Source organism: Artemia sp. Qi Xiang Cuo, chromosome 7 (assembly GCF_049724085.1).
Source record: "Artemia sp. Qi Xiang Cuo chromosome 7, ASM4972408v1, whole genome shotgun sequence".
In the NCBI taxonomy this organism is placed as follows: Eukaryota; Metazoa; Arthropoda; class Branchiopoda; order Anostraca; family Artemiidae; genus Artemia; species Artemia sp. Qi Xiang Cuo.
In genome coordinates this window covers 53,036,004-53,050,669 of record NC_142800.1, presented here as the reverse complement: position 1 = coordinate 53,050,669, position 14,666 = coordinate 53,036,004, and the positions used below count along the sequence as shown (strand labels likewise).

Here is a 14,666-nt window from a genome sequence, read left to right as displayed (position 1 = left end):
ATCCACCTTTAAGTGCGTCTCCAATCCTTTACTAAGTAAGTCAAATTTCAGAAGTAGAATGGTTTCCTTGCAGATCTTCACCAGCTTTTTGTTTAAGTTGTTGCCCGGGCTGCAGAAACACATGACGGGAGATAAAAAATGTTTATTCTTTATTCTGAAATTGCATCATTTTTACCCAAAACGTCTTTATATACCAAGTGAAACTGCTTGTTACTCTTTTTTATATATTTCTGTCCAGCGGAGATACTCTTGGCGGTATCATTGGGATCAAAATGACAAGTTCAGTTCTGCTGCTGTGTCTCAACCGAAGAAGAGCTACATTCAAAAATTAAAAAGCGAAGGTAGAACAGGGGCACCAATTTGGGGGGGGGGGAGAGAATTTCTCCCTTAGATTTTGAAAAATAGCTAGTTTTGCTTTAAAAAAAAATCAACTCCCATCCCAAGATTTCGATTCATTAAAAAGAATCTTTGCCCCCCTAAACTTCTATGAATAAAAACTTCTTGATGATTAGCGTCTATTTAGCTAGGCTTACATAATATGATTAACAAAAACAAAATTAGAGAAATAAAGAGCGATAATGAGTTTTTTGAAGGCCAACAGAAATACTAGATACTACTGGTTTACGCAATTATATAATATTAGTGGTATCATTGGGACTGAAATAAGAAGTTTAACTCTGCTCCTGTGTCTGAACTGAGGAAGAGCTGCATTCAGAAAGTCAAATGCAAAGGCAGGTCAGGGGTGCCAATTGAGGAGGGGGGGGGTATTGCCCACTTAAATTTTAAAAGATACATTTTTCTATACTATCGTAATAAAAACCAGTTCAGTTCTGTTTTGTGCTTCAGTTGAGAAGCTACACTCTGAAAGCAAAGTTGGGTTTAATTCAGCTGACCAGAAATAGTAGAGGCAGAATCATTTGAACCAAAGCATAAATTTCATTTTTGCTGTCTGTATTTCAGCTTAAAAGAAGATAAAATTCTTATATTAATAGTGCTCTGAACTAGTTCTACACATGCGATACAGTAAATCTTAAAGCCGTAATTGAAGAAACAGATGTTGCATATGACCTAGATATCTCAGTTACATGATTAATTCTAGGAGACAGCCGTTTAGATACTTTAAATCTCGACATAAAGATTAACTCGTCAGCGGCCTTCATTAAGGATCCAGGGGGATGTTTACCTGATTTGAGCCCCCCCCCCCTCACCGAAATTTTTGCCAGGTTCGTAAAAAATTCACAAGAAAGCATGTAATCAAAATTTTGATGCGTTTTGTGAAATTTTTTTGCCCTCCCCCCCCCCCTGAAACAAAATCCTCGATACGGACTTAAGGAATATATTCTTCAGCGCTGGCGAGACTGTATGAAAACTTCAGAGGTATTTTATCCCAAAATAATTAGTAATTTCGGTGTCGTGGTGCGCTAATAATGAGTGGGCGGAACTTACTTTAATGTTTTTACCGAGGTGGACCCCATCCACAACATAAAAGTCAATTTTATAAGGGAATATTAACCTCTTGGCCCTCATATTTATAAAGTTCGAAAGTCATCTAGTAAGGCCAAACTTTACAGCATTGCTTTCAGCTTTGTAAATTTTTAATTTCCTCCAAACTTCTTCTAAATTTTATGAAGCCTTCCACCTTGAAAACAACAAGAAGAAAAAAAGAAGCTAAATACTACAGATAGTAGGCCTAAATAGCTATCAAATAAAGTAATATGGTGGGCAGGCATACAAGGGGATTTAATCTTTAGTTTAGGCTAACCTGTAATATCATGAATTTACCAATTCCCCCTATAATTTCACGTAATTCGCAAAAGCTTTTCCAGTTCCGACCAAGTCTTCGCCCCCCGAAACAAATTCCTATGTCTGTCCTTGTAATGAGGTCAGATTAACAAAGGATAAGGTATACTTTAAAATTTGTCAATACTGAGGTGACGCGTATTACAAAATCTCGGAAGAGATTCTTCTTACAACAAAAAGGAAGGAAGCCTAGAAATTAAGATAAGACAAGGACTCTTTTTAGCTAACCTCAGTGTTAAACTGGATCTGAATTAAACTGAAACTTACTCTCTTGCGGTCCTCTTTCTTCTTTTCTCTTTTGTACCTCTGTCTTTCATATTCAACACATTCCTCCGATCGCGTAAGTCCATTCTTTCTGTATTTCAAGAGTTCGCGGATACGTGTCCGAAGCTGCCGTGCTCGGGATAAATTTTTCAAAAACTGTTCATGCTCATTGAATGTATGAAATCGAACAAATGGCCGAAACTTATCAAATAAATCTCTGAAAACAACAAATTAGTGTATTTAATAAGTGTACAAATGCAACACAATCAAATGAAAGTATTAGCCTATTGGAGGAAGAAGGAGCAAGACATTTCAAGTTTTTTCCATCCTAAGGTCATATTACATTTAAAAAATAAGACAGAAAGTGAAAAAGACTCTTATAGCAGACCACAAACACTAGACACATTCGCAAATGCATATTTACTTCCTAGGAGGTAAGAGAGATCGGACGTGACTCGGAAAATATAAAAAATTGCATTGCCTCCACCACACAAACTACCGTACATAAAATATCGACCACAACTATGAGTAATATATTTTCTAGTAAAAACTGGCTTCTTACGTCTTTGCAGCACAAAGCAATTTGCTTTATGTTGTATGTATTAAAAATAAACTCTAAGAAATAACGTTTATTATGAATGCTAACCACTACTACTACTAATAGACCCCTGCAGTACCAAGCCACCTGAGTTCAACATAGCTGCGCACGCTTCTCCTCCACCCCTAGACTTTCAAAGCTTTACTCTCTACCCCCCCCCCCCCCTCTGATGCGCTTCCGATTTCCTTTAAGTCATCACCTTATCGCTCCATTTGGGGACAACCTGCTTCCCATTTGACTCCAGACGGATGGCTAAAAATCACAATCTTTGGCAATCTGCCATCCGTAAAAGGCAGCCTAGCTATCTCAACATTCATTTCACTTTAGCCCAGGAAAGTAAGATTAAACCACATCTTTCGCAGAGTTTGTTTGACATACCGTCAGTCAAACGGGTAAAAAAGAATATTTTACATAATTTCTTTGGATAACATTTAACAGATCTGCCTCAGCCTTTCGAAGTGCCTTTGTTTCAGAACCACACCTGTCCACTGTTATTACCCTAGCTTCTACTTTTCTAATCTTAGTTCGCAGACTTGTCTACCTATTCTTTCATATTTTTTTTCAATTATGAAAAATACCCAGGCCATAGGCTATTCTACTTTTGCATCTTCACTGCATCCACCAACTTTATGAGATGGGAAGATATAAACTTGATCGAATTCCTTGTAACCTAACATGCCCTATTCATCTTCATTTATTTCTAGTCTAAGCGACTTGCACCCTTTGTTCTCAAAACCTCCAAAAATTCATTCATTTTGCTAACATTCTTATCGAAGGAATTAGATCATATGCATAGCTTCAATGAGTTTTACCTTGCCATTTCCTTCTATGCCCTCCCGTAGCCTTCGCTGTGTTCCTTACGACAAACTTCATCAAAATAATTCATAAAGACGGGGATAGGACACAACCTTGCTTTACCTCTGGCTCAGCACCAAGCCAACTATCAACCTCACTTCCTACCTTAACCGCACGGATGTATTGTCTTACACAGCACAAATTACTTTAAGGTATACCACCAGGTATACCATGCAAGAATAAGACATTCACTAAATCTTTTCTATCAGCTGAATCAAATGTTCACAATCTATAAAACTGAGGACTAAAAGAATTTGAGGATTCAGACACTTCTCAATTATTAATCTGGTCGACATATACTCTATCCTTCGTAAAACAACATCATTTTTCTCCTAAAACTTCATCCATGGTGTCCTTTAGCCTAATAAGTCACATCACGCTAAATAATTTGCTTTCGACACAAATCAAGCTAATACCTCTATAATTACCATACCAACTCTTATCACCTTTTTTTTATAAAGACATTAATTAAAGTTTTTATAATGACTAACTACTTCCTGTTTATCAAAAATCTTATTTCTAATCTTCAATAATTTATCTCTAACTTCAGAGCCACCATATTATAAAAATTAATTCACCACAGAATCCGCACCCTAGGCCTTGTCATTTTTAAATCCTGTTAGTGCTGTCTCTAACTCCTCTTCACAAAGTAAACTTTCCTTCCTTTCCAAATTGTAGATATTTTTTTTCAATTTTCTCTATATCTCATCCTACAACTTTATCACGTTTTAATTTATTCTCAAAATGCTTCAGTTCATCTCTCTTTAACCATTTCCTTATCCTTAATTGTGGCCCCGTTCCTATCTTTAACTGGACATTGTCAAACTGACGGACTTCATCTCAATTTCGTAACATTCCAATACAATACGTTACTATTACCATCCTCTATATTCTAAGAAATTTAATCGTGGTCTCTGTTTCACACCTCCTTAATTCACACTCTAACACCTCCTATACTTCCCTTTTCTACCTATTCGTCAAAAACATCTTGAACAAACCCCTTCTCTCTTCTACCAAACTTCAAGCTCTTTAGCTAACATTCCAAGCCGTATTTCTAACTATCCTCCTTAAGGCACCTCCTGCTACTTCGCAAGCTATTTTTCTATAATCAGTTCACCCATCTTCTACATTGTCAAATACCAACTCTTCAGTTTCCTATTCAACTACTCTTGGAAACTCTCCCCCCCCCCAATTGCGATCTTAGATTATAACATCAATAATGGCTCTCTCTTATAACCTAGCATTTTGTATCGATCCTGCCAGTCTTTGATTTGCAATAACATAATCAATAAGGTTGGCCATCTTACCATCATGGGAGTGCCACGTTAACTTATGGGTAATGTTATGACCAAACACCGCAGGCTATTGTTTTAAGTAGATTATAGTACCTATAAAAATGGAAGCAGTCTATTACCATTGCTACTTTCTTTTCTTGCACCAAATTTACTTAAGCTGGGATACCATAAAGGTAAGCTCTTGAGGTAACAAAAAGGCTTAAGGCCTTTAAAGGTAAGCTCTAAAAACTATTAAATCGTCAAAAATCTTGAGTTTTCAAGAATACGATTCGACTTGATTATACATCAAATCTAAATGGTATTAAGTTACAATGAATAATAATAAAAAAAAAAAAAAACAGCACACTATTTCAACGACACGCATGCTCAACACAATTATTACTAGTTTTATTACCATCATACCATCATCAGTGGTTGATATAAAAAAAAATTATTGCTCTGATATGTGGGCGAAGTCATTTTTAAAACTGGAGTAAGGTGAGTGCTCACTTTCATTTAAATTTTGATTGTTAAAACATTTATTAACATGAGACTAAATTAACGTTGCCAACACCTTGGGATAAACTGAACCCATTTTCCAATGGGTTCCGACAAGATCCAAAAATTAGGTTACGAATTCACGACTTACGTCACTTTGCAACGCTCATGGGGTTTAATTTTAATTCAGTTCACTGAGAGTTGACAAGTATTTTAGGACAAAGCCCCAACATAAGCACCCAATGCAGTGGCAACCCTATAGCCTTACTATAGACCTTTTCGGTTCAACAAAATAGCAGCCCAAAATTCCAGAAAGCCATTTTAGAAAGTGGGTTCAGCAAAATTTCCTAGAACCACCCTCAGAGCTGATTACTGTCGCTAATTTATTCCTGGGAAATTTATAAAAAGTCAGAGTATTAAGGCAGGCAATAGACAATATAGAAAAAAAAATTCTGTTGCATAAAAAAATTATAATTCTCGATAGAATAATCGACGTTCAGTGTCAGAAAATACTACTCCACAAAAGTGACCAGGACCACAGATTTCTAGTCAGCCCATGGGCCCAACCCAAATTGTACATAGGCTCATTGAGTTGACTAACTGCTGGCGTGTCAAGAAAGGCAGACTTAATCGTTGATTACATAACGAAATATGCCTCGTTATCAGGTCGTCCGTTATTCCAGTCAACCTCATACTTTCGTTGAGTTAGGTAAACACTTTGGTGCTTCAACACATAGGAGTGATGGCTTGTTAAGCGTTCTACATGTTCTGTGTCGTATCTAATAGTTAAAAGCTATTTAATTTACCTGGTTAGTTTATTCAGCAAGCTGGGCGTTACCTCTTCTCTTTCTTCCTATCACAAATATTTTTAATATTACCTTTAAAATTTTCTTACTTTGATGCAGCTCTTAAAGGGTAGTTGTTCAGTCTTAGAGACGATCCATTTGGCCCAGAGGTGGTTGGTAAACAGATGAGATTAGGAACACATGACTCATAGGTAATTTAACTGTCTTTTTGGGGTTGGCTACATGTTCAGTAATCTAAAACCTACACCCAGCTAGACCTAAATCGCAAAGTCTCAATCTTGTTTTACTGTTCTGGTCAAAGATAATATGATGCTGTCCATTGTTGTGTATCTATCCTTTACCCCTAATAGTTCTTATGCCTTTATCTACTTTTTTCACTTGTTTAGTCTTCTATGCTGCTGGTTGCGATTCTTCTTCTTGCAGTGAATAGTAAGATGCGGGCAGTGAGAGAAGGAGGAGGCATTTGGAAGAAACAGTGATCCCCTTTGTTCGTTAATTCAGAGAAACTGATCAAGAGAAGTTGCTTCCTGCCTACTTTTCTTCTACAAACTTCAAAACAAATGAATACTAAGTGCAGCTTGAACCTAGGTCACTTTTACTTCAAATATGGACTAAGATCGTTTTTTCATCGAGTCAGTGGTTCGCTCGTTTTGCAATGAGACAGAACTTAGCTCATTTTGTCACTGCGTCACCGACCATCGACACTACACAGCCTGGATTTAGCTCTTTTTTGCACTGAGCCAGGCCTTTGCTTGTTTTTGTACATAAATTTAAAATATCTGTATTATTTTTATTTTGATAAGGCACAACATGCCTATCCATCTGCTAAAAGATTATCAAGGGATGGGGCGAGGGATGAAGTAGAAACCAGCCTCATTTGTTCCTCAAATCATACATATTCAAACTCCTTGCATGGTTCAGGTTTATATAACTTGCGATATACCCACCTGTTTTACTACAATACATTTGTAAATAAAGGAATTGTATTCACATTTAGAACCTTGATTCTGGGCTTTGTGGGCTATTTATCTCATGGGGGTACAGTTTTATGGAGCCTCTGACTATTTTGAGTAAAATGGCAATCTGTGACCATCCGTTCTACACGAAGTTGTCAAGAGGAAGGGGAACAACTGAGAGAATGTTTTCTCCTCTTTCTGAATGAAGCATCCTATTTCAATTTCCGTTATATAGGTAAAAAATTAATTGAAGAACAGTCAATCTTTATTTCCCCCCAATACGGATTTTAAGCGCTGTTTCTCATACGAAAACCAGCTCGAAAATCACGTATTTCTTTGTGTCACGTTTACATTTGACAGAAATCCGTTTTTCTTTCTGACGTCCCTAAAATAAATAGCTGAAGCAAAATTTTGCAAAAGCTAAACTGGGCCCAAAAATCTGAAACAGGTAGATAAAACCCGTTCAAAATGTACCAGGACATTTAAATTTTATCAAAACGGTACACAATTTTACCGTGGTGACAACGCTAGTCTAAGCCCCAAAAACAGTAAGAACACGAATATAATTCTTATTTGTATTAGGATAATTACATTGATTTTAAATGTGAAACATTACTAAGCTCAAATGTGGCAAATTTTTAGTCGTGGGCCATACACAATTTCTCATGTGCTATTAATAGTCAGTGGTACACGTCTTTATCTTAAATGATTTGACACATTAATAAATAAGTCCTAAAAATAAAACCCACCTATCTGCTTTAATCAATTTTTTCCTATGATCCGTAATTTTCTTTGCTACATCAACGCCACCTTTTTTAATAGGTATAAAAAACTCCTGTGCTAGCTGATAATCTCTGACTAGTCTCTTCCTCTGTGCTCGCTCTCTTAGTCGTCTCTGATACATGTCCACTTGCGCTAGCTTCAAAGCTAAAGAAGGAAAAAACTTCAGTATTTGTTGATAATAGACAATCTTTCTAATCTAATGAAATCATTCTCGTGAGACTAAAATAAAAGGAAAAACAAAAGGTCAATGTAAAAAAACAATAAAGCCTAGAATACTAAGTTTTTGCGCCCTGAAAAGGTTTAAAAAAACTTGTTCTTGATGTAGATGTATCAAAATTTAGTCAATATTGGATAAGGAGAAAACCGAAATGGGTATGGGTATAAAACAAATCAAACAATACACTATTTAAAAACACGGGTTACAGAATAGATGCAAAGAGACAAGGAAAGAGAAGGGAAAAAAAGACAGAAAGAAATTTGGACGCTACATAATGTCCTGGTTCAAACAGTGAATCTATTTTTAAGAAGATTAAAAATAGGAATAAAGAACTAACAAGACCAACGTTTTTCCAAAACTGTGGCCTAGACTAGAGCCGACCAAAAATTAGAAAAGAAAAACAAAGCAAAAAATATATTTGACTTTTCACAATGTACTTGAAGTTTCTCTCTTAAAAGAAAAGAGAGTAAAAATACCCAAACCTTACAAATTACACTTTCTTTTCTAATATTTTCCTTAGGTACAAACAGTTAGCATAAAACAAAACATATGACCTGCACAAAAGAACATTTATAAAAAATGACGAGCGAATAACAAAAAATTGTTTTAAAATTTGCCAACAGCAGCGATGGGAGTGACAACTGACAAAAATGTAAATAAAACGTGTAAAAAATTTTGAATTGAATTTCTCCCTGTTTCATTCTACTTCGGATTACTGGCGGTGGCCACGCCACCCAACATTATAGAAAACCCATTTTAGTGCAGCTGTTAAAAAGTTCTTGTGCGCTAAAATTATTTCAATTTATTGGAGAATTCCAAAACTTAGGGTATTCAAGAAGACAACGACGAGGGTAGTTAAGGAAAGTCACTGTACAAACATTTATACAGTAAAATCATTCCCTATCTCAACCATTATACAAAACCGGACCAAGATGCAAGTGCTTCCGAGAACGTATAAACATAAGTAACATTAGATTTGTTCACAGGTAGACAGGTCAAATGTTTCTTGAACGTAATACTTGGTTTCACTTTCATAACTCTAAATTTTAAAGAATCTAGTTTTAATTTAGCTTTTGCCAATACATATATAAAAATCGGTAATGAGTAGTGTACTGCTATTATTAGATATTTTTAGAAATTACAATTTGGTTTCAAAGTCTCAAGTTGGTTTCAAAAGCATTTTGAGAAAGTTTCTGCCAAAATACGTGTTCCAGGGTAATATACACTGAATTGTTGATGGACGAGGATATGGGCGGAGCTTTTATACGCGCCAAGACTGTAGTAGCCAAATATTTCTGAGTCGTGACTATACTGTATATACTTTATATACAGTGAGTAAAGTGGAGAAGCGTGAACTTTCAAAGAAAATAGAAGGAGGTACTAGACTTTTTTCAAGAGGAATTTTCAAGCAATAATTGGAAATTAGGAATGGTGATGTGGTGCTTAACACTATTATTTGAGAGTGAAGTGATTCGATTCACTTCTGTATGTTACCATGAAAGGACAGCTAAGAAATTCTGGGAAAAGTCCAAGGAACATATAAAAACTGAATCATCAGAACCGCTTTAAAAATAGTCTACTAACAGGCCAATGACAAAAACCCTGGTTTGACTGAGATTATCCTTTTGTAGAATATTGTATATTCAAAGCAAAATCTTAACAGAAAATACAATGGATAATGAGAGTATTCACCTCTGTCTCCACCTTAAGCGAGCTTAGTGCGACAAATCTATAGCAGCAGTAGCATTTTCAGTGGTACAATATCAATCGATCTTTCCTCCCCCCCCCCCATACGGTACACGTACTTTCGAAAATATAGGAAAATCTGTCATTCACAACTGAAAACTACAAACAAAATAATAGACAGATTTAGACGTAACAGGGTTGGTATAGTACTACACAGCTAAGCTTAGAAGAATCTTATAAATATAATTTTTTTCCAATTGGGAAATTAAGCTTTAATTCTGGATTAAAAAAAAAACTCATAGCCTAACCACATTGAAGGAGATCAAAAATTTATAAAAAAGTAATTGTAAGGACAATGGAGAATCCCATCTAACCTAATTCTTAGTTTAAATACACCCCCCCCCCACCCAATTGGAAACAATTATGACGAAAACATTTATCATAGGTGGGTTCTGGAGTTGGTAGCTTACCCATATCAATGTCCTCATCGGTCGTGGCATTCAAATCCAAATGAGACACTAATAGCTCTGCATCATTATCGTACTCAGTCTCAAAATCGTCGCGATTGGGCATATATCCAAGCTGTAGTGACTCATCCTGTTGGATTTGCAAAGGGGCCACTCGAGCTGTGAAACTGGGTGAAAGGGGACCAAAATCAGGGCCAGTGTGATCTTTTGTAATGAATCCAGGCTCAGCTCCAGCTCTATTAACTGAAAGCCAAGTCAAACGACCAATCGTACCACATACATAGCGCTGGACATAGTGTTCTCTTGCCTCTGGAATCAAACAAGAAAATAAATACAAGAGCTTTTAGGAAATTTTATTTCAGCCGTAAATAGCGATGTAAAAAAAGTATGGATACATGGATCCGAAATAGAGCTTTATTTAAAGGGAACGTGAGTCATTCCCCACTGAAACTACCGTAATCTAAGGAATAGCATATTCCGTAAACATATTACAGAGTGCCCTCTGAGATTTTTTCCCTAGCCTTATCTAACAGAGTGAATAATTCTGGAGTTCCGAGGGGGTTTAATGGTTCTCAAATTCTGAGATCCGGTAACCTTTTCAAAAGCAACGAAACGAATAGGAGGGCAACCATCTTCCTTTTTTCCGCCATAAGATTCCCCGTGGCATCAGATCAGCATTTTAAGACAGCTTCTTAATCCAAATAGTCAAAAACTTAGAAAAACACACCCCCAATTACAACACGAAGCGTGCAGCCCCAGGAGCAAGGTCAATAAGTTATAGAAATACCTGATTTGAGAACAGAGGCTTTGCACATACATATTTTTTTGCACAGAATCTGACCAGTTAGCCCTTGCTCAAGTAACACTCATGTACACATTTTCCATCCATAAAAGTAGAAGCCCCAAAGCCGAGCACTAGGTCCCAGAACCCTTCCAGCTCGAGTCTCGTAGATATACATTTCACATCTTTTGAATATTCAGGGGTAATTAAGCAAATTGTCCTGAATGATTAAACGTTAACGGTCGAAGGTAAGGGTCCCCGATTCGCGTCCTATTGTAGAGAGGGGGTGATGGAAGATTCAGGTATGCATAATCGAACGGAAGTCATAGCCTGGAGAGGAATACCATCCGATCTCTAATATGAACAAAGCTTCAAACTTCTCCAAACTTGGGTGTCCTGAAGTCTAGAAGTGAACATACCAGTCGTTACTTAAACACATCTGCTCTTGACGTGTTTCATGGAAAAAGTTGTGCAGATATAACTATAAAATAGTCATGTATTTACATTCTTTGAGCAAAAAACAAGAAATGAAATTATACATAGCAAAATGAGGTATCACGACTACAATATTCAGTCAGGAAAAGGGGGAGGCGTATATAATTCTGTTACGAGTCTAAATAATTGCTTAGTACCCATAGTTAAAGCAGGCCGGTCACCTAATTGTCCAGGTAATGTGTTAATGATTTACCCCCCCCCCTCTTTAAGTTATTTTTTTTTATTTACCCCCCCCCCCTCTTTAAGTTAATTACCCATCAAACCACGCCAGTTCCCGTCACAAAAAAAAAATAAAAAGACGAAAGACTAAATTAAAAAAAATTATATCTGTTTCTCACTAGCCTTCTAAACTAGCGGCTTACTACGGCTGCTGGGCGCAGGACCCTACCCAGCTGAAGAATAACTATCGTAGGTATTGGCTCCAATACAGAAACAATTCTAATTTTCTCCGGTTTTCGACCTTTTCCGAACCCTTTGTGATGGGTTATGATAAGATATAATTTTAAAATCTCGTCCGTATGGACAACGATTTATTTTCAACTGAGGACATAATCACCGAACTTTCTGTTTTAATCGTACCGTAAACTAATTTGAATTTCAATATTTTTCGGGAAATATAAATAATAGGGTGCTAGCAATCTTCGAAAATTTGGGATAACACAACCCCTACCCACAGGCTGTGCTACCTCTTTGGAGAAAAAGCGCAATGACAAATGAGGGTTTCAAAATGTTCAACTGCTGCAAAAGGCGTATCCTTCTTAAGTATCAAATGCCCTCTGCTTGCTGCTCTCCTTAATTAACAGAGTCTGGAACTCCCTTTCTCTTTAAATTTGACAGGGTTCCGATATTGTCACAAAATTTGGGATGGACTGATAATACCATGCTAGTACCACGAATAACCAACATTTTTCTCTGTATATGGGACAGCTGCATTTTGGATCATTCCCATCTTTTCTGGCTTTGGGACCATCCTCCCATTCCCAATTTGGTGAACCAGTTACTGACCCTGAGTTTGCACCAGTTTACATTTTACGCTATTTAGGGCCAACTCGCTTTCCTGAATATGGTTAAAGCTTTCCTCATATGGCTCATATGCTCCTTAAACGAGCATGAAAAATAATAACATCATCAAGGTAAAACTTCTGGTACAGTAATGGCTCCAAAATACAGTCTACTACTTACTGAATGAGACTGACACCCCTTTTAAACCAAAGTGAATATATTTGAGGGGATTGAGCTTAAACGGCGTAATCAAAGCAGTCCTTAGTCTATTTGCAGGATGCATTTCTATCTACCGTGCCCCCATTTTAAATCTAACATCGAAATAAATTTGCTAAGCCTACCGGATGCACTATTTCATTAATTGTTAGTATTGGGCAAGCGTCCGTCATGGAAGTGAAATTAAGCCACTTGTAGCACACATAGAACCGAATGAATCCATCTTTTTCCGGAGGCAGGACGATGGCACCGCACATTTCGAGCTGGATGGCTCAATGATATTCATACTTCCGTGGCATTTTTCAAAAAGGGCCTAAGTCCACTTTTCCTAATTTTACAGAAGAGTAAAATGAAAATAAACAGCACAATGAAAAAATCTTTCCCACAAATAAGAAGTTTAGAAACTTGAAACTTAAAAAATATTGATTCCTAGTTAACCTTTCGATCAGAAATCGCTGGAAATATCCTAATTGTTGCATTGTTCGTTACATAAAATAAGAGATTTACGCTCTTTTTTACGCCCATTTGGAACAATATATAACTCGGTCAGAATTAAAGATAAGCCCATTTTTTATAGACCAATTGATAGTTCTCCTTGAATTCTTTCAAGTCATATGCTTAACTTATTTTCGGACCAATCCCCCCCCCCAAAGTTCCAAGGAAATTAACTTATGTTTTTAGTTTAATTTAGTTTATGTGTCAGCACTATTCGGCACCTAGACAATTTTGTTGGCACATTCTTTATATCCCCCCCCCCAACTCAAAACTCAAGCTGGGCCCTTGCATCTAAAACCCCTTTAGGATTTGTCCCGTAAAGCAACTCAAAGGGCGAAAACAATAAGGCAGGTTGTAGGGTTTTCCTACAACCGAAAAAAAAAACAACATAATTATGGAAGGTACTTGTCCCAACTATTTACAAAATTTTGTACGAACCGTCGTAATATGCTAATTAAAGTCATTATAAATCTTTCTTTCGCCCCATTCGTCTGAGGATGGAGTTGTGTCGCTAATGCTTGATACCAAAATACTATACAAATTCTCCCTGCGAACCTGGGGGCAAACTAGTAATTTGATATTTGTTCTCAAATATCAGTCAATCTAAGCAAATTTCAATTTGTTAACAATAACCACCCTCTGGTTGTTTATTCAAATGATGCTAAAATCACCAAAAATAAATAAATGAATGCCAATGAGATTTAATTCATCTGCTAGGCCAAATAATCCTTGAATTAGGATACATTTTTCTTCTCTTTTTTTCAAAAAACAGGAGGGGGGGGGGACTTCAATGATTTAAAGATTCAGTTTATTGGCTTGGCCATTGATCTTCGATTTTTTCCAAAAGTAAGGGGGAGCTTTAATAAGGAAATAATTCAGTTTATTGGCTAGGCATTTCTAAGGCTCATTGGAGCCTTAGAAAAAAAACGAAGGGCAAATCTTGTAATACATTTGCAGTCTCTATAGGCTATTTTCATAACCTTTTGAAACTGTAAACCTCTGTCTACTTCTTTTCTATATGCATTTTATATTGGCTGATGTAACGGTTTACGTAATTTCTCAAAGATAGTCAATAAACGTCGGTATATGCTCTTTATTTAATAATGTGCGAATAGACATACACAGAAAATATGGTAGCAGAAACACATATATCTAAGACGAAGGTGAAAGATGGACTGACTTTTAAAGTATACCCTTGGCCCCAACTCTCTAGAATCGGAAGTCCCAGCGATTGGCTGTTCGACTGGCCTGGGAACGAACCGTTTCTCAAGACTAGCCCTAGTCCCAAAAGTGCCCCCCTGGACCGAGCTCTCGTTGAAATATATATAACAGACTCTGTTAACATGAGACCCAGAAAAGGCTTCTCAAATCTATCCCAAATACTTTACATAACAAACTCTGTTAACATGAGACCCGGAAAAAGATTCTCGAATTTATCCCAAATACTTTACAGATTAAACCATTAGGGTCCGA

At 36.7% G+C, this 14,666-nt stretch overlaps 1 protein-coding gene across 2 annotated transcripts in view; it reads right to left on the bottom strand.

Annotated features, from left to right (window-relative positions):
- Ada2b (Transcriptional adapter 2B) overlaps positions 1 to 14,666 on the bottom strand; it is a 34,517-nt gene that overhangs the window by 8,513 nt on the left and 11,338 nt on the right. For both annotated transcript variants that reach the window (XR_016141963.1, XM_089091595.1), the window contains exons 4-6: positions 10,208 to 10,513; positions 7,801 to 7,978; positions 2,068 to 2,281 (exon numbers count right to left, since the gene is read on the bottom strand). Coding sequence is in view for 1 of the 2 variants with exons in the window: in XM_089091595.1 (XP_088947721.1) it covers positions 2,068 to 2,281; positions 7,801 to 7,978; positions 10,208 to 10,513 (698 nt within the window). In the remaining variant the exon portion in view is untranslated. The remainder of the gene's footprint in view (positions 1 to 2,067; positions 2,282 to 7,800; positions 7,979 to 10,207; positions 10,514 to 14,666) is intronic.